Source organism: Hoplias malabaricus, chromosome 15, assembly GCF_029633855.1.
Source record: "Hoplias malabaricus isolate fHopMal1 chromosome 15, fHopMal1.hap1, whole genome shotgun sequence".
Classification (NCBI taxonomy): domain Eukaryota; kingdom Metazoa; phylum Chordata; class Actinopteri; order Characiformes; family Erythrinidae; genus Hoplias; species Hoplias malabaricus.
In genome coordinates, this window is record NC_089814.1 from 15,575,330 (window position 1) to 15,593,421 (window position 18,092).

An 18,092-nucleotide genomic window follows, 5' to 3' on the forward strand; every position below is an offset into this window, starting at 1 on the left:
GTTAATGTGATACACTGAATCATTTGAATATATTAAACATGGTAAGACACTAAATGGAATGCACAGAAATGTAAAATATGATGCCCTGTATGCTGAAACATGTTATAAGATAAATTATCTGCATTAAAGCAACAGGGGATAACACTTTCAGGAGCCACACACTCAAATTTACACCTATCAACCATAACATTATGACCACCTCCTTGTTCTATGTTGCATTTTATAACCCCATAATTATAGACCATCTGTTGCAGTCCATCTGTTTATCTGCATACAATGTTTGCCCTCTTTCACCCTGTTCTTTAATAATCAGGACCCCTATCAGACCTCCATGGAGCAGGCATGATTTGGGTGGTGGAATTATTCTCAGCACTGCAGTGACACTGACATGGTGGTGGTCTGTTAGTGTGTGCTGCGCTGGTATGAGTGGATCAGATGTTATGATTGATGGGTGTATATGCTGGAGGACTCATCATCTTATACAAGATCTTTTACGGTCTTCTTAGTTTTTTCATATTTACCTGAGCACACATATGTTTTAAATCACAAATATCAAAAATACAAGCACTCTACAAGTTATCAAACTGACTGCACCAAAGTCAAAAGCTACTTAGCCTTATAACTAATTTTACAGGTGTCCTGCATTGTTATTAATCATTAGATATCATATTTAAAAGAGCTTTAGTGACAGAATGTGTCTGATCAAGCAGGCAAAATAATTCTGCTAAAGTTTTAAGCAGCAAATAAAATCTTTAAGGTTCAGGCTGAAAAATTAATTTTAAATTTCAAGAATTAAATAGAAATTCTGCCCCCTCCACGGTGTATTCTCACCTTGCGCCCAATGATTCCAGGTAGGCTCTGGACCCACCGCGACCCTGAATTGGATAAGCTGTTACAGATAATGAATTAATGAATGAAATAGAAATTCTTAATTAGGACAACATTGATATCAAATACAACACCTTTCCACCTGTTCTCAGTCGTATAACTCTAATTACCAGTATTGCTCTGCACAGTTTCTTCTGCCTTTTGTCTTGACCCCCAAAAATATTTGAAAAAGTTATTTATTGGACCGTGACCGTATGTTGATTTTCTGTTTTTGACAAATGTATTTCTAACATTACTCTTCATTTAATGCTGTAAATAAACTGATGTTGTGTATCTACGTATGTTCTTACTCAACAGGGAGATCAGGGGGTCCCAGGCGAGGAGGGAAGCAGAGGCATGGATGGACTTCCAGGCTTAAAGGTTCACTTTTCCTTAGACATTTCCATGTTGTATAGAAAGCTTGTTAAACCAATTCAATAATATTAGCTGCATTTTATGCTGTACATTAGAAATGAGTTTAACTCTAGACTTGTCCTTGCAGGGTGAAAAAGGAGACCATGGCTTTCCTGAACTGAGAGTAAATGGGCTGTTTCCCACTCTTTAAATTTAATTATTGTCATTAATTATACTGCCCTTAGTATGGATGTATTAGAGCATTCAGCTAAGCACTATCTCTCTCTCTCTCTCTCTCTCTCTTTCTCTCTCTGTTCCCCTTGGGGCTTTGGTGGAGGGCAGGGCTTACCAAGGGTCTCAGAGGAAATTGACAAACATATAGATTTGATGGTAAGCTTTTATTAAACCATGTAAAACAAACAAACAAACAAACAAATATATATATAATATCTCATGTTCATTAAAAATCTTGTTATTTATGGTTGATAAGGTAAAATGCTGTTTTTCGATCTGTTATAAGTATTTTCCTCTTACCACAGTGTCCAAAGTGTATGCCAGGTCCACCAGGACCTCCTGGAGAACAAGGTCCAAAGGTGAGGGACACTCAAAATATTGTATTTCTATATTGGAATAGAGTAATTGCAAGTTTGAAACGGAGGCGTGCTTCAGCTATCTGAGCAGTAACTATCCTCTGTGCCCCGACCTACTCCCATCAATCAGCACAATGCCTTCTAACCAGGGGGACACTTAGATTACATAGAAGAACTATTCTATTTTTTAAATAATTTTGGTAAAAATTTGGTGGGAAATTTAAAAACTTTTTAAAAGCAAATATTTCCCATTCTATAAATTATATACACGGATGTTATTTTTATCTTTCTAGGAAACATTCTAGATTTTTTTATGGCAGTGAAAATATAAAATTCATAAAATTTTGAAAACGTGCTTTTCTTTTAATAAACTGACGTATTTTATGTTCACAGGGAGAAATTGGTTCTCCTGGGATACCAGGATATGAAGGCAGACAGGTAGAGTTTGTATAATGTATAATAATTCACTTTTACACTGGTTTGATACATTGGTTCAAAGGTTTGCCACATTGTTTCATTCATTCATTTGTATGTCACAGTGGGTCTGGGACCTACCTGGAATCACTGGACTCAAGGCTGTAACCCACCCTAGTGTATATTATACAGTAAAATCATACTGTTACTATTATACTATTACTATTATATTGTAATATTATTATAATACCTCTTATAATAACAGCATAATACAGTAATTATATTAAAACGATCATTTAATATACTATTAAAACATGCAGCATGCTGATGCTGCAGGTAGTGCCAGACTGGTGCTCTGTCCAGTTTGTGTCCCCTTGACCCACTTCAACCCTGAACTGGATAATGCGGTTACAGAAGATAAATGACTAATGAATGAACATTAACATTTATTTACATCATAGACCTTGAAATCTACAGTTAATATTACTAGTAATAATAATAATAATAATAATAATTTAAACATGAATGCAAAAAATACATAAGTAATTAAATTATGGGTCCACACGAGGAGACATCAGACTTTAAGGTAAAACAGTAGGGCAGTATCATAGATGAAGAGTTGCACCTTTTTCTCATTCATTTTATTTATTTATTTAACACTTGTAGTTGGGGGAAAAACAAGTTACACAACTGAGCGACAGAAAGGCTATGTGTCTTACCCATATTCTACATATTTGCTCTCCACATATTCTCAGGGAGAGAAGGGTGACCCAGGAGAACCTGGAGTAACAGGAGCAAAGGGAGAGCGAGGAGAGATGGGTATACCTGGTGCAGTGGTGAGTAAGACCACCATAGGTAGAAATGGCATGTAGTAATATTTTTGCAAAAGTGGAGGATGCTTTACATGTATGAGAAGCACCTATAACTATGAAACACCTCTTTTTCTCAGGGTGCTGATGGTCAGAAAGGGGAGAAGGGAGATTCCAGACTTGAAGACAGTTTGGTCAGTAGAACTGTTTAATACACAACCCTGTGTTAATTTATTGTGTTGTGATCTCACCATTTCTCAATCTTAGTTTGAAATTAATCAACTGGTATAGATCAGGTTATTTTGTCAGTGTCAGAAGACAACAGAATATTACACAAAGCTTCCAAAACGAAAATATATCATATGCTTCAGATGTTTTATTTAGTTATTTAGTTATTTATAATATTATAATAAATATTATAATAATATATATTTTTTGATGTTTCCATACTTTATTGGCTTGCTTTCATTCTTTATTATTCTACATAATTTTTCCATTTCTTAATTCTTAGAGGCAACAGCGTTAGAAGTTGTTTGTGTGTTCTGCATATCATGATCCAAGTAATCCCTAACATATTAAGGGATTTTGAGGGGGGCATTCTGAGACAGCCAGTCCATTAGGTTGAGAACAGTAGTAGTTTTGTTGTTTAAATTTCAGATTTATTTTCTTTGCTCAGTAAATCTTATTAGGTGTTACACATCCTTTCATACCCATAGATTTGGGTTGTCTTCATACATTTGCAAGATGGACAGACAAACACCTGCACATTTTGTTCAGATCTGATGGGAGAGTGGAGCTTCATTTTCTCATTTGAGTATGTTTCTTCTGCCCTTTAGGCTCAAATAATTTCACTGCCGGGCCCTCCAGGGCCTCCTGGACCACCTGGCCCCCAGGGCATCATGGTAAGAAAAATATTAGTGCTTATTCATTGGATTTGTAATTATTGGCTTTAATGAGCAAAAAGCCTCAGCATAGAAAATAAATAACCCTGTTTTTTTCCATTTCCTGTCTTCAAGGGTCATCATGGAATCCCTGGCCAAAAGGTATGGCTGGGGTGGCTTTTTAAAAATTGCTTTGAAATATCTGAACCTTGTGAATATTTTCTATTGGATTAATTGTGTGGTAATGGTGTATTCTTTCCCAGGGGGAGCCAGGAGAAGCAATGAAAGGAGAGAAAGGAGATAGCGGAGAGAAAGGTCCCCCCGGACCACGGGTAATTCTTCCCAATCCTGCTGCTTTTGCTACAACACCTCATTTTAATGCAATTATAGTTTCACTCCTGTCCATTAACCAGTAGCACTAGTCCCACAGCTGTTCCGTTTCACGCTACATAATGTTTATAGATGCTGAAAGACTAACCTAAACATGCTATATCTTTAGTGTCTGTTTGGCTATTAGTATAGCATTTGAGCATCTAGACTCCTTACAAATCACAAATTCAGCAACTATTGTGCACCCAGTTCAGACACAGATTATCAGTTTCCCTCACTGACTCTACTGTATAACCTGTACTGTATAACCTCCTTAGAAAAGCATGAAATAAAACCGAATGTTCTACGGCAGCTGCAAGTAAACAAGTCTAAGTTTACCATGACCAATGCCATGTGTCAAATAAAGGGGTATAAATCCCCTAACATTGGGCCTTGGAGCAGTGGGACTGTGTTCTCTAAAGTAATTGAGCACAATCCAGAATGATATGAGATGATATGATTAGTTTTGTGATCCAGAACTTATCACCCAACATAAGAACATGGCCTCATTTATTCTATTACTTACAGCATTGTTTTAAAATCTAGGGTAAAGCCTTCCTAGGGAATAGCATATATTCCTTCAGTAATATTTTGATTGATATTATTCCTTGTTCTGTTCAGGGTCTTCAGGGTTTTCCTGGCTCTAATGGCCTGATTGGTCTGCCAGGTGCAAAAGGTGAAAAGGTTTGTATCTTTTAAAATCACCAACTGGTTGACAGAAATATACAACTCACAATATCTTTGTTATTTCACAGGTTATTACTGCATGTATTATCATTCAATTTAAAATAGTTATGGAATATTGTTTTTACCCTAAATATGAATATTGATTTTGCTAACAGGGAAAACAAGGAGAGCCCGGACTGGATGTAAGTAACTTGGTCACACAATTCTAATATATTAGAGATTATGATATTTAAAAATGTATTTATCTGGGCAGTAAGTGTTTATTTGCTAAAACAAACAAACAACAAATAACACCCATCTTTAGAATAAAAACAAATAACATTATTCCAGTGAGTGTGATATTCTGTGTGTGAATGTGTTAGTTTAACATTTTCCAAATCTCTTCTTGTGGCAGTCATTATTATTTGAGGTTATTATCCAATACCTAGTTTTACCAGTTAATAAATAATGATTTTAAATAATGTGTGCTGCTGATTTAACAAATTCATTTAATCAAGGAGAATCTGAACAAAACATTATTTTTCAAACTCACTCAGACCTTTTTTCAAACTCACACAGACATATATATATATATGTTTGTGTGTGTGTGTGTGTGTGTGTTTTGGCTTGTAGTCCTTTTATTGACATTATGTACTCTGCTAGGGCTTTCCTGGGCTTCAAGGAGAGAAGGGCAGCAGAGGAGACAGAGGAGAAAAGGTAGCAACAGAAATAGTTTTTCTAGAATATAGTCAATAATATATAATATGCTTATTAACTTTAGTACTCTTGTTATTGATAATTTATAAATGTAATTATATTTTAAATATTTCATACTTTTTAACTGTGTTTTTAACAAGTGGTGGCTTAAGCATTTTAATTCCATGCCCTCATAACCTGTTAGACACTGGTATATTTAATCACATCATAAAATATATTATTAGTGTTATAATATTACCATATTCGGTTCATAGGCATTGTCATTGATATGTCATTCAAGGGCATTTAACTCTATATATTATAATTATATGTTTAGTGTGTTATTTTGTTGGGCAGAATGCTATACTGTAGCATTTACTGTACACATTCATAAATTAATGCAGACTGTTATATCTTTGTTTAAGCATCGTTGATTTTCAAAAGTATTTATTTCATTATCAGTTTCACTTGACTACAAAACCCAGCATGCCTTTGATGTCAACCGATATTTTCCATTATTATAACTTTTGTTATTGGACAAATTTGTAGTCATCTGATAAGTTTTTGAAGTTGTCATTTTTACTCTGAAAATAAAGCCTAACTGAGAAGCCAACCTAGACAGCACCTTGCTAACAGCTTTTAGCATGTTATCTCATCTGACAAGCTCTTTTCTGTATTTTCAAAATTTTCTTCTATTATACCTTCTAGATAAATTATGACTCTTTACTCATAGGAAAATTCCTCTCTTAAGATACTGAAAATCTGTATGGTGCAGAAAGGCATGTTTACAACAAATATAGTAATGGGTCAATTTTTCATTTTTTTCAGAATTCCCCTTTAACATTAATAGCTAGTCTACAGGTTAAGGGTTAACTTGTGTTTTACATAAACTTTTATCCATATGCATCATCCCAGCTCACTTTTCCTTCCATTTCTTTTAGGGAGAAAGGGGCTCAATGGGGAAAAAGGGTCTAAAAGGACAAAAGGGAGAGCAGGGGCCTCCAGGGCTGGACCAGCCATGTCCTGTTGTACGTTATCCATCATCTTCTTCACTGCTTCTTTAGAAATATGCTGTGCTTGTGAAAAAGTGTATAATATAATATCATATATCAATAAAGATATTGACTTCACTGTCCTATCATTTAAGCCTAGCTCATATTATCATGCACCTCAATAATATGATTATTATCATATTTTGGATGTAATTGGGTTAATAAAATGGACATGTAGAGCATTCTCGTATTACAAGGATCAGATTAAAGCCATTATTGGATTTCAAAAAATCTCATAAATAGACCTGGGATTTAGCTAAAAGCTTTTGATCGCTACATGGGTACCCTTTCTCTGCTTCCTTTTAATTTCCCTCATGTACATGTTACTGAGTGACCTATAGGCCCTGTGACATTTTCAGAATCAGATTAGTGCTGGTACATTACCATGGTGCTTGTACATTTGTTGAACAGATTATTGTCAAAATCTAATTTGCTGGGGTTGCCAGATTATTGAGTTCTCGGTCAAACTCAAAGGGGAATAGATAGTTAATTGTTTGACAATTGTAACATGGCTGGGTTTCACTGACAGGAGTCCAGTGGCAGTAAAGAACATGGCTGGGAGGCAGAGTCCACTCCTGATGCCCCCTGCCCATTGGTACAGTATTCGCACTGTTGGTGTGCTGTGCTGGTGTTCCGTACTACCATTGCAAACCATTGCTAATCATGGTCTATTGAGTCCTCCTATGCACAGTCATGGGGTCAGCCTCATACAGTAAAGCATTAATATCCATATCTTGCTACATCAAAAGGAGAAAACTGAACATGGATGCATCATCCTGTTTTTGTTTTAAATTTAAATTCAAACGTTAATGTCAAGGCAATTCTTAGCATTGCAATATGAGGCTGACCTCCACACAACAAAACCATCCCAGTTGTCCCCGTTCTTGTGTGTTGATTGACTGAATTCACTAAAGGTGAATGAGCTGGTGCGAGCATGTTCTTTTGTGATTTTGATTTTGGAATGGTGAAAATAAAATGTGTTACAAATCCAATTTCATTTGGTGTCTTCAGCTACATTCCAACAAATCATTGGTGGAGGCAGGGGTGTGAACATCATCATTTCTTCAAGAAAATGCAAATTATATAACTGACGTTTTGGCTGACTTGTTTACCTCTCTCTCAATTCTGTCCCTAGGATCGAGATGGACTACCAATGCCTGGATGCTGGCACAAGGTTGGTACACTAACATAGAAGTCACTTCAATTAGTAAGACATTTTGACCTTAATGTGGTGAAAATACCTTAAACTATTTAAATTGTTGAAAAAAAATATGTACATTATGAAAACATGAAAGATCCTAGTGCATGTTTTTAAATAGTATACATGTTTAAACAGTAAATAGCTGCACTGGAATCAAACTGTTGGTGGTGACAATTGGGTCAGTGCTGATTGGATAAACAGTGCTTTTCTGCTATTTCTGCTGAGCCAGACCAAGACATTAGCAGGAATGAAACACTGTCAAGTAGATTTTTTAAATAATTTAAAACATTTAAGCCAAGGTCATGGCAAACTCAACAGTGAAATGTGAAGCACCTACTCTCCTGCACTAAACAGGGACACTTCAGGCTGTATGAAATGACAGTACTGATTTAGCTGAAATTGATATTTGAAACATCTGTGCTTCCCCAGATTTTTACGTGAGCTGCACTAGTAACTATGTGATGTAAAAATACTAATTTTAAATCAGACTCATTCAGCAGCAGTGCAGCCTCTTGCACGGACGAATCAGATTATTCAGACTATTTTTAGAATCAAATTATTTGCATAAAGCATTCCTGCTGTATTATACAGTCTGATAGCCCTTAAATGAAGCCATACAGAAGCTGTATCTCCGCGGTAGTAAATTTAGTTATAAGAGAGTATTATAGGTCTGTCAGCATGGACACTATCTTTACAGTAGTTCACAGCTAGGTAGTATGTTCTTATGGAGTCTGATGGTTAGAAAGAAAAAAAGAATGTTTTCTGAAACACCTACCCTATAAACTCTGTGTAGTTACCTTTACTCATCTGTAGCACATTTTATCAGTGCTCAACCCCACTCCCAATTACGCAGCAACAGTTGTGCTGCAGTCAACATCTGTAAACCTATACAGTGTAAATATATGGCAGATAATAATTTGGCCGATGAGTGTAGGTACAAGTGTTTACTAATAAACTGGCAGCTCAGTGTAAATGAGATATGATTTACCCTTGTGAGTATTGCGATTCACCATAACATTTTCTCATCTTTCTCTCTTGCAGTGATGTCCAGGCAGAAGCATGGAATATGTACATATTGATACATTTTTACAACTAACATTAGCTTTTTTCCCCTCTCCATTTTGTAATTTTAATTCTATTTAATATGCATTGAGCACCCCTTGCAAAAATGACTGTCTTGCTGCTTACTACAAAAAGATCAGGAAATGGGAAGGATTGAAGCTGGGGTATGGACTCATGGAGAAAGTTGTTTCTTATCCAAAGCAGAAAAAGACAAGAAACCAGGAAAAAAATGGATCAACAGACTGTACTATTTAGAAAAAATTTATTCTGCTCAGATCTGCTTACAGCAACTTGGATTTACCTGAAACAACCATCTTATCCACCTTCCACTGAAAGATGGAGGCAGGGGAACAAGACACGTTTCCTCATCTTTGCCTTTAGAAAACAGAGGCTTATGAGCTTCGTGGAGAAAAAGCTCAACCTTTAGGAGACCCCTGTGATAAAGCAGGACAGTGGACTTTTGGGACTCAGACTGTTCATATATTCTCAACTCTCAGGAAACAATATTTTAAACATAATGAAAAAAAGTCGCATTTCTGAAATGAAGTAGGGATGGGCATTGTTTACCTACATATTGGTATCCATATTTACTTATTTCATGACAGTATTCAAAATTGTCATGAGAGAAGTATTGTTTAAGCATTAAGTATTAAATATTGTCATGAGATAGAAGCATCTCAAAATAAGCAAAGATTAACACATCTAAACACATCCTGACACCACTTTTAATAAGTATATTCAGTCAATTTAGTGTTGTTCAGATGCATGAAACAGCTTTTATATCCCTATTGAAAAGCACTGTCAACCCAGTGGATTGGGACATACTGGATTGGTTGCACATGAGCCTAAATCACCATGTCCAAAAGTAAGTGCCAATTAGAAGAGTATATAGCCCCTCAGCAGTGAGCTTTGGAGCAGTAGAGTAATGGAACAAAATCCAGTATCTTTTATGATTTTTAGGCTGAATTTCATAGTTACTAATTTTATACAGAAGATTGGATATCAGATAAACTGTTAGCCAAAGTAAAAAAATGGAAGACCTCAAAAACCTTGTATAGCTGCCAGAAAGCTGTTACTGAGAAAAGATCATTTGAGTCAAAGAACCTGCTGTTATTCTAATGACTGACTTCTCTCTGAAACTTTATTAAATGTGTTTGAGATTCCTTTATTTTATTTTGATTAAATGTGTTCTAACTGCATGTTGTAAATGAATGTTTTCCATAGCTTTATTCTGTGACTATAAAAATTCAGTTATTTAATATACAGTGTATAAAAATGCCCATCCCTAGAATGGAATCCAGAAATGAAAGTGGATGTCCAATTTTACTTTGCATTGGAAATGTATAGACCACTTTCTATTTTTTAATATATATCCTGCAGTTTTTATTACTGATTCAATGCTTGCAATGCTCTTCCTGATTCTGTGTAAATAATATGTATAGTTTTAAATCTTTCAAAATGTTTAGATCTAGTTTTTTTTAGAATGTTAAGGTTTTGCTGATGAACAGTGGGGTGTATTTTATGTAGATGAGCAAACAGTTTTAACCCATGTGTACATTTCTGTTTATCGTGCATGTAGATGAATAATTAGAGCAAGGACTGCATTTGTGTTAATATGCCCATGCCGTGTTAATTTTAAGGGAATAGCATGCTGTATTGCAGTTTTTTTTTAGAATAATTGTTTGTATGATCCTTTCCTGAAACACAGAAATTACCTTCAGGGTTTATCATGAGGATTTCCAAAATTATATTCCTGAGGGCTCTTTGTGTGATGCTGCAGTACCCATACCCTTCTTAAGATGCCTTAATTATAATACTCAGTATTTATATTGTGACAATTAATATTTTCATACATAACAGTGAATTAATGACTTTATACTGTAAATAACTACATATCAGTCATCAGACTTTATACATGGTGTTTTAACGTGATTGGGAGAAGAGGAATGCAATTAATATAGCTTTAAATAACTTGTGTAGATTGCAAATGTCTGAACTATTCCCTGAGAGATTGTGAAAGATGTTTATTTTGATAGCAATTTGTGTTCTTTGCATCCATATGAAATGTTCTTGAAGGAAGTCTCTGAAAATAAAGATATATAATAATCATGTATATATTCAGAGTGTTCATTAAATATTTGATACAATTCTGATAAATTTTTCAAGTAGTGATATCACCAGATTTGCGGAAGTCTGCCTGGAGCTTGTGTGGGAGGTGTTACAGGCCTATTCCTGCATAGACATCAACACAATCAGCACACGACCAGAACATTTATGTTCATTCTTGTAGCTGTTCTTGAGTATGAGGTGTGGTGGTCTGTTGTGACCCTCTGTGTCTGTTGTATCACTTTTCATTCTACATGCACTCTGTTTTCTGTATTGTGTAAGTACTCGGCTGGGGGCTTTTCTTGAGAATTGTAACGGCTATTTAGGGATAACACCTGCTCAAAAAACCTAAACTGAACAGTGTAAAAGAGCAGTGAACCTGAACCTTACAGCTGTCTTCTGAGTTCGGCGTGATGATGATGGAAGTGTAGAGAAATCGGATAACTGTTTCATAACTCCATTAATTTATCTCTCCATCATGAATGTGCTTTGAAATGAAATTTTAGGTCAATAACATTCTGTGGGATACCTTTTAGAAGCATATGCGGTCTCTAAAAGTTTCCCATAAACTGAATATTTCACATGAAATCTCGTTGACTTTGGGAATCTTAACCTAATGCAGAATATTGGAAAATATTTTTTTGTTTTGTTGCTCTTCGAAATACTTAGAGTTAAACACTTTCAGGACTTCTAAATTACATAAGTTTTTCAAAAATGACACTGTCTCTAACTCAGTTTCCGTAGTGTAGTGGTTATCACGTTCGCCTCACACGCGAAAGGTCCCCGGTTCGAAACCGGGCGGAAACATTGTAACTTTTTCAGTAATAATACGTTATTTTTCCTGCTAAACAATTATCACTGGCAAAAATAAAATTAAAATCTGAGGACTAATGCTCACCATTTGAAACATCTCTCATATGTTCACATTTGTCCCATTAGAATCCCCTGATTATTGAAACTGTTATCTTAAACTGTTAGGCACATTTACACTTAAGTACACCTAAGAAAACACGGCCCAGCTGTGTGTGAGTTGTACTAAGACTCTAAACTTTAGCTAATCATTTCTTAAATAAAAAACAGATAATTTTTCTACTAGAGTACTTTACCTGCATCTAACCACTCTGAGGTATACTACTACAACTCCCAGAATGCAACAGCATGGTCCCATGCGTTAAGTGTAATTTCCGGCGTCTTGACGGTCCTTTTCCTGTGCCTAAATCGTTGAGTGGTAAGGCTGTTGAAGCCCCCCAACTCAATCTAAAGCCATCCACCCTCATAGGCACGGTGTAAACTCGCCAAAATGACAGAACAGATGACCCTGAGGGGGACACTCAAGGGCCATAGCGGCTGGGTGACTCAAATCGCCACGACTCCGCAATTTCCCGACATGATCCTGTCCGCGTCCAGAGGTAAGCGGCCTGCGCCATGTCACCGAACCGGCGCCCTGTGCGTCTGACTGAAACAGCTCACAGCTGTATATTCCTTCAAAACTGCAGAATAAAACACCCAGACGTTATAAGAACACCGTGTACTGATGTGTACTGGCTCACGTACATGACTCGGAACTAAGATTTGGTGTTGAAAACAGCGTAGGAACTCCCTTTATGTAGAACTCCATATCTCTTCTGTACCACAGAAGATTCTGATTCACACAGCTGTTGAAAACTCGTGTCCTGTGTTGTGTAATATAAATACATTACTATCCTGCTGTATAATGTAATCTGTAGTGTAATATAAATAAGGCTTTTACCCATAGAATCATGTTAATACGTCTCTTGGTTTTATCAGACCCAGCATTTGTGTGCATCATCTCATTTGTCACTTTTTACATTGCTTCTGTTGTGCTGATTATTCTTTATTTTGGTTCTAATAGTCTGACAGGCCAAAATTAGCCTTCAACTTTGAACACTGTGCTGGACTTTATCTCTGTTGTTTTTCCAAGTCGTTCAACCAGATCTTGTACGTGTCATACACTGAAATACTTAATAAAGTATTTAAAGACCTTTAAAGTCATTCTGTACACTCTCACATTTAAATTAGTTTTTAGTCACTGGCTTAATGAGTTTAGAATGGTTCCCTCGTTAACTCATTAACTATAGAGCATTTGCTACAAAGTGAACTGACTACAGAACTTTATGGACTCTACGATTGGACGCATTGCTTTATTTAAAAATTGAAGAATGTTGGTGTGACAGTCATATTCGGTTGCATAAACAAATCTAAAATGACTTGAGTAACTTAAAGGTAATCTGTTATTGTGCTGAAAACAGGTCTGTGTTTACAAAACCCCAGTGTAAATAAATGGCTAAAAAAAGTGTGTCGGTCCAGTATGCTAGGCTCTCTCTCTGCTAATGGCAGAGAAAATGCATCTGGACTATTTTTGGCAACTGCAAAGAATTCCAAATGTTGAAAAGCATGAACCTAGACAAGGACATTGCTCTATTCCTGCTCCATAGATGGGTAATATGGACTTAGGTTTGCTGTTTCAGATTAGTTAAGGTGTCTCTGAATTTGGTAGATGGCAAACTGCATTACCAAATGTGCTGCATTACAAATGAGTTTCTGTAGTAGTTCAAATTGTGAATAAAAACGTGCAGACAAGTTAAAGTTCAGCCATGTTCAAATAACTTAATTTTTTCCCTTCAAGCATAACATTCTTAACAAACATACATACAGAACGTAAACAAGAGAATTCCCCACAATTGCAGATTTTCCCTATATGTATAGGGTTGTGATGTGTCCTGTTCTTTAAATGTCATCTCGGATACAGAACTAAATTGGTTGATTTTGACAGTGTTTCAGTGGATGCACGTTACTACATTTACTTTCTTTAGAGCATATCCTTTGGTTACTCTAAATCATCTCCAAGTGACATGACTATGTATTGTTCAATAAGTAGCCAGCTGGCTGTAAATGTCCAAGGCTTATATAAATGCTGGCAATGCAAGCATACATTTTAGCTCCCTTTTTCTTACAGACAAGACTATCATCATGTGGAAGCTGACCCGTGATGAGACTAACTATGGTGTTCCCCAGCGTGCCCTCCGTGGACACTCTCACTTTGTCAGTGATGTGGTCATTTCCTCAGATGGACAGTTTGCTCTCTCTGGGTCATGGGATAGCACACTCCGGCTGTGGGATCTTACTACGTAAGTTTGCTACAGAGACTCAGTGAGCTTAGATCTCACACTATTGTGTGAGTGGTTGTCAATCAGTGATTGGTTGGTTGTGTAAATCCAGTGGTTTATTGAAGTGCTAATGTCAGTGTGTGCCTGGACTGTTACAGAAATGCACAATATTTAAAACTCCAGCTTTTCAAGAGAAGGGTATATTTTGCATGAGAAAGGCAGCTGGCATAAATCAGCAAGTAGATTGTGGCAAACCTTAACTTAAGGTTATATTGTATCATTTATATGTAGTCTTATCATACTTAACCCCACTATAATTGCTATAAATAGGTTGTAATATTGGATATAATGATCTGCTGTTTTGTTTGAAGCCATTGACATTGTTGAATGCATGCTTTAGTAGTGAGCTTTTTAGTCCAGCTGGTTCCAAGTTGTTAAACATCAGTAATTGTGTGGTCCCCTCTTGAGTTTTTCTTGGTGTGACAGCCATGTGTAAATAATCTAGTCTCTCCTTTTGTAATTTATAAATGGACTTTTTTTTCTATTCCTCCTGTGTATTGGCTATAGGCACTGCTGTAATAGTTTTGCTTTGATAAGGCATAAGAGAATTTATATACTTTACAGTGACCTAAACATAAATATGCATCCAATCTGGTCAATGTTTTTGAACAGCGCTATTACCTATTTACTTTTATAAGTTGAAGTCACTACAGCAAACTCTTACTTGTGTGTTTATCTTTAGGGGAACCACCACCCGTCGTTTTGTAGGTCACACCAAGGATGTACTGAGTGTAGCCTTCTCTGCTGATAACCGTCAGATTGTGTCTGGCTCTCGGGACAAGACTATCAAGCTGTGGAACACCTTGGGTGTTTGCAAATACACCATACAGGTCAGACACAGTAAGCAAAATTGATTATATGAGAACTTGTCAGTTAGACTGAAGTGAAAGTGAGCTTTAAATGTGCATATATCTGCAGGATGAGGGCCACACTGAGTGGGTGTCCTGTGTGCGCTTCTCCCCTAACAGCAGCAACCCCATCATTGTCTCCTGCGGATGGGACAAGATGGTCAAGGTGAGTACTCTTTTTGACATAAATTTCATTTTCATGTTAATTGTCTTGTTTGGTTTTTAGACTAAGATGAATTTTTGTGCAATGTTTTTGTTTGCTTTTAATGCCATCTTTTTAGTTAATGTAATTATGGTATTCCTCTCAGGTGTGGAACCTGGCCAACTGCAAGCTGAAGACCAACCACATTGGTCACACTGGCTTCCTGAACACCGTCACTGTTTCCCCTGATGGCTCTCTGTGTGCTTCTGGTGGAAAGGTAACGCTGTGTTTCAATTTCATACGACATGTTGCTTATAGTCTTTCTGTTGATTGCAGGCTGAGACTTGAGCAGACCTGTGCAAATGGCTAGCACGTGTCTGCTTTATGTGGGCTAATTAATGTTCTTTTTTGTTGACGTACAGGATGGACAGGCCATGCTGTGGGATCTGAATGAAGGCAAACACCTGTACACTCTGGATGGTGGTGACACTATCAATGCCTTGTGTTTCAGCCCCAACCGATATTGGCTCTGTGCAGCCACAGGCCCCTCCATCAAGATTTGGGTACTGGCATATTTATCACAGTGGTGTTCTGTCTACTTCTCAATTTTTTCAGTTTTAATTTGGCTGTATGTTTTTGTGATACTAATTACATTATACATTAACATAACTGCTTTATTTAACATTGTGATAGAGCAAGTCTGGGAGATGCCAACCTCGAATCACCACTGTGCTTATTTTCACTGTCTGTCTATGTTAAATGTAGATGTGGAAACTAGGCCACACCTTGTTTGTAAAATGTAATTCAAGTTTTCTGTATATGGCTGGAGCTGGTTAATAACAGAACAGAAAATAGAGCCTCTGTTCTGTGCTCAGCTTTTTTGTATTTCTGCTTGTCATGCAAATTTCTAATTATATAAATTTGAATTTTAGTATCTGTCTAGATCTACTGAGGTTAACACTTACCTTCTGGTCTTATTTAGATTATGCTAATATTTTTCTTACTAACATCTGTGCTCTTTGTGATTCCCTTTACAGGACCTGGAAGGGAAGATCATTGTTGATGAGCTGCGGCAGGAAGTGATCAGCACCAGCAGCAAGGCTGAGCCTCCTCAGTGCACTTCTCTGGCGTGGTCTGCTGATGGACAGGTAAGAGCTCTATTAAGGGCAAGCTCTCTGCTTCTGCCAAGGGTGTGTGTCTGTGAGTACATGTGGTCTTAATGTTGATTGGGGTATGGGAGGTAATGCACTGATAATGGTATATGGTTAAATGGAATTCTTGGTTGAGACGTTAACATTTTGTATTAAACATAATGTTTCATATTTGTTTTTCTCAGACTCTATTTGCTGGCTACACTGACAACCTCATCAGAGTGTGGCAGGTTACCATTGGAACCCGGTAGACACCTTAATTCCAAGAACAAAATGCTAAGAATGGAACTTGGATTTAAAGAAAATGAATAAAGTAATAAAAATCGGATCATTTCGTATCTTGTCGTTATCTTTAGTGTCTTTTTTCTGTTAGTTTTCTTCATCAGTTAGCATTAAAGATTTGTTTATTGCTTCATTCCCCCAAAAAGTCAGGCTTTGCCCCCACACCCTCAGTTGCTTAGTCTGATTTCATATGTGTATGAGAGAGAGAGATGCTGGAGAATGGCTTTTTTTTGTGGAGTGGTGGGGGACCAAGTGTACTTTCTAAATTGTAGGTGAGCTTTCAAACGTGGCACTAAACATGCTGCCTTACACACCTCTGAATATATTCTCAGATGCACTGAACATGACCAAGACCGAGTGGGATGGGTCAAGCTTTCTTTCCCAGTGAGATCACATATAACTATGAAGGCTCCCTTGTCAGGCCCTGCCTCTGAACAAACTGTCCAAGAAATATCTATATTTGAGGTATAATTACTTGTGGTGTCATCTGTCTTCAGCTTCACCATCAGGTAGCACAGCATTTATGTTTAGTGTTTGTAATACAACACTTCAATTTATATTTTGGAAGAATTATCATTGGAGAGCTTTTTCTCAGAGGTCTTTATTTCACTTCATTACATGCTAATTAGACTACTTTTTAAGCTGCTGCTTGCCCTGAAGCCTGACAGAAAATGGTGTCTGGCCCTACTTTATCTAGTCAATCCTCATCCCAGGAGGTCGGGGAGAAAATCTGCACTACTGTAGTGAAACAATAAGATTTCTGATTCTTGGTAACATTTGATGTTTGTTTGTAGATTTTTAATCTTGATTAGATGTACCTTAAACGTAATTGAGTGGGAAAAACTTACCTCAGGAACTGCCACTGTTTACACCTGGCGTTTGTATGTGTTCATGAGCAAGGCTCGGTTTAATCCATGTCTGTTATACTGACCCATGTGTTTTTTGATTATCTAATACGTAAACTAAAGAAATTTCATAACTTAGGAGTATTGCAATTTTTATGGTTTTTTTTTTTTAGTAATTCCTATATCTTCTGAATGGTCGTTATGTTTCCTTAATGTAGATTGAAACGGTCACAGTAAGTCAAGTTTGTTGACAAATAGTTGGAGCTGCATGTGCATGTTCCCTGAGGCTGCACAGACCCTCCACCACTCGCATCGCTGTGACCGAAATTCTCCATTTTAATTGGACTGAAAAATATAATTCATACCCATGAGTAACAATTTGTATGTGAGCACAGTATTATTGAAGTGAAACACTGAATGGTGCTTGTGCGTTTTGTTACATGTGTATATGTAACTGACTCAATTAAAATCCAGTTCCATGAAATGCTTCTCCTCAAAAAATGTATTAGTATAAAGCAGGGTTAAGGATGTATGAACGCTAACATTTTGCTAAAGAGTAATATTTAAAA

The 18,092-nt window shown here is 36.7% G+C and overlaps 2 protein-coding genes and 1 non-coding gene across 3 annotated transcripts in view; all 3 read left to right on the forward strand.

Moving 5' to 3' along the window:
• LOC136667957 (collagen alpha-1(XXIII) chain) overlaps positions 1-7,414 on the forward strand; it is a 122,485-nt gene extending 115,071 nt beyond the window's left edge. Inside the window, 16 exon segments of the mRNA XM_066645148.1 lie at positions 1,186-1,248; positions 1,370-1,405; positions 1,564-1,611; positions 1,761-1,814; positions 2,205-2,249; positions 2,981-3,061; positions 3,175-3,228; positions 3,871-3,936; positions 4,051-4,077; positions 4,179-4,247; positions 4,906-4,968; positions 5,127-5,153; positions 5,614-5,667; positions 6,588-6,674; positions 7,228-7,332; positions 7,334-7,414. Coding sequence (XP_066501245.1) covers positions 1,186-1,248; positions 1,370-1,405; positions 1,564-1,611; positions 1,761-1,814; positions 2,205-2,249; positions 2,981-3,061; positions 3,175-3,228; positions 3,871-3,936; positions 4,051-4,077; positions 4,179-4,247; positions 4,906-4,968; positions 5,127-5,153; positions 5,614-5,667; positions 6,588-6,674; positions 7,228-7,332; positions 7,334-7,414 — 960 coding nt within the window.
• Positions 7,415-11,801: 4,387 nt separating this feature from the next.
• On the forward strand, positions 11,802-11,874 carry trnav-cac (transfer RNA valine (anticodon CAC)). Its single transcript has one exon. It is a non-coding gene; the product is annotated as a tRNA-Val (tRNA).
• Positions 11,875-12,258: 384 nt separating this feature from the next.
• On the forward strand, positions 12,259-16,740 carry LOC136668526 (small ribosomal subunit protein RACK1). Its single transcript, XM_066646095.1, has 8 exons — positions 12,259-12,476; positions 14,045-14,216; positions 14,938-15,085; positions 15,174-15,269; positions 15,412-15,522; positions 15,668-15,808; positions 16,283-16,393; positions 16,582-16,740. Exons 1-8 carry the CDS (start codon positions 12,368-12,370, stop codon positions 16,645-16,647), a joined length of 954 nt encoding a protein of 317 aa, XP_066502192.1. The 5' UTR covers positions 12,259-12,367; the 3' UTR covers positions 16,648-16,740.
• The last annotated feature ends 1,352 nt before the right edge of the window (positions 16,741-18,092 follow it).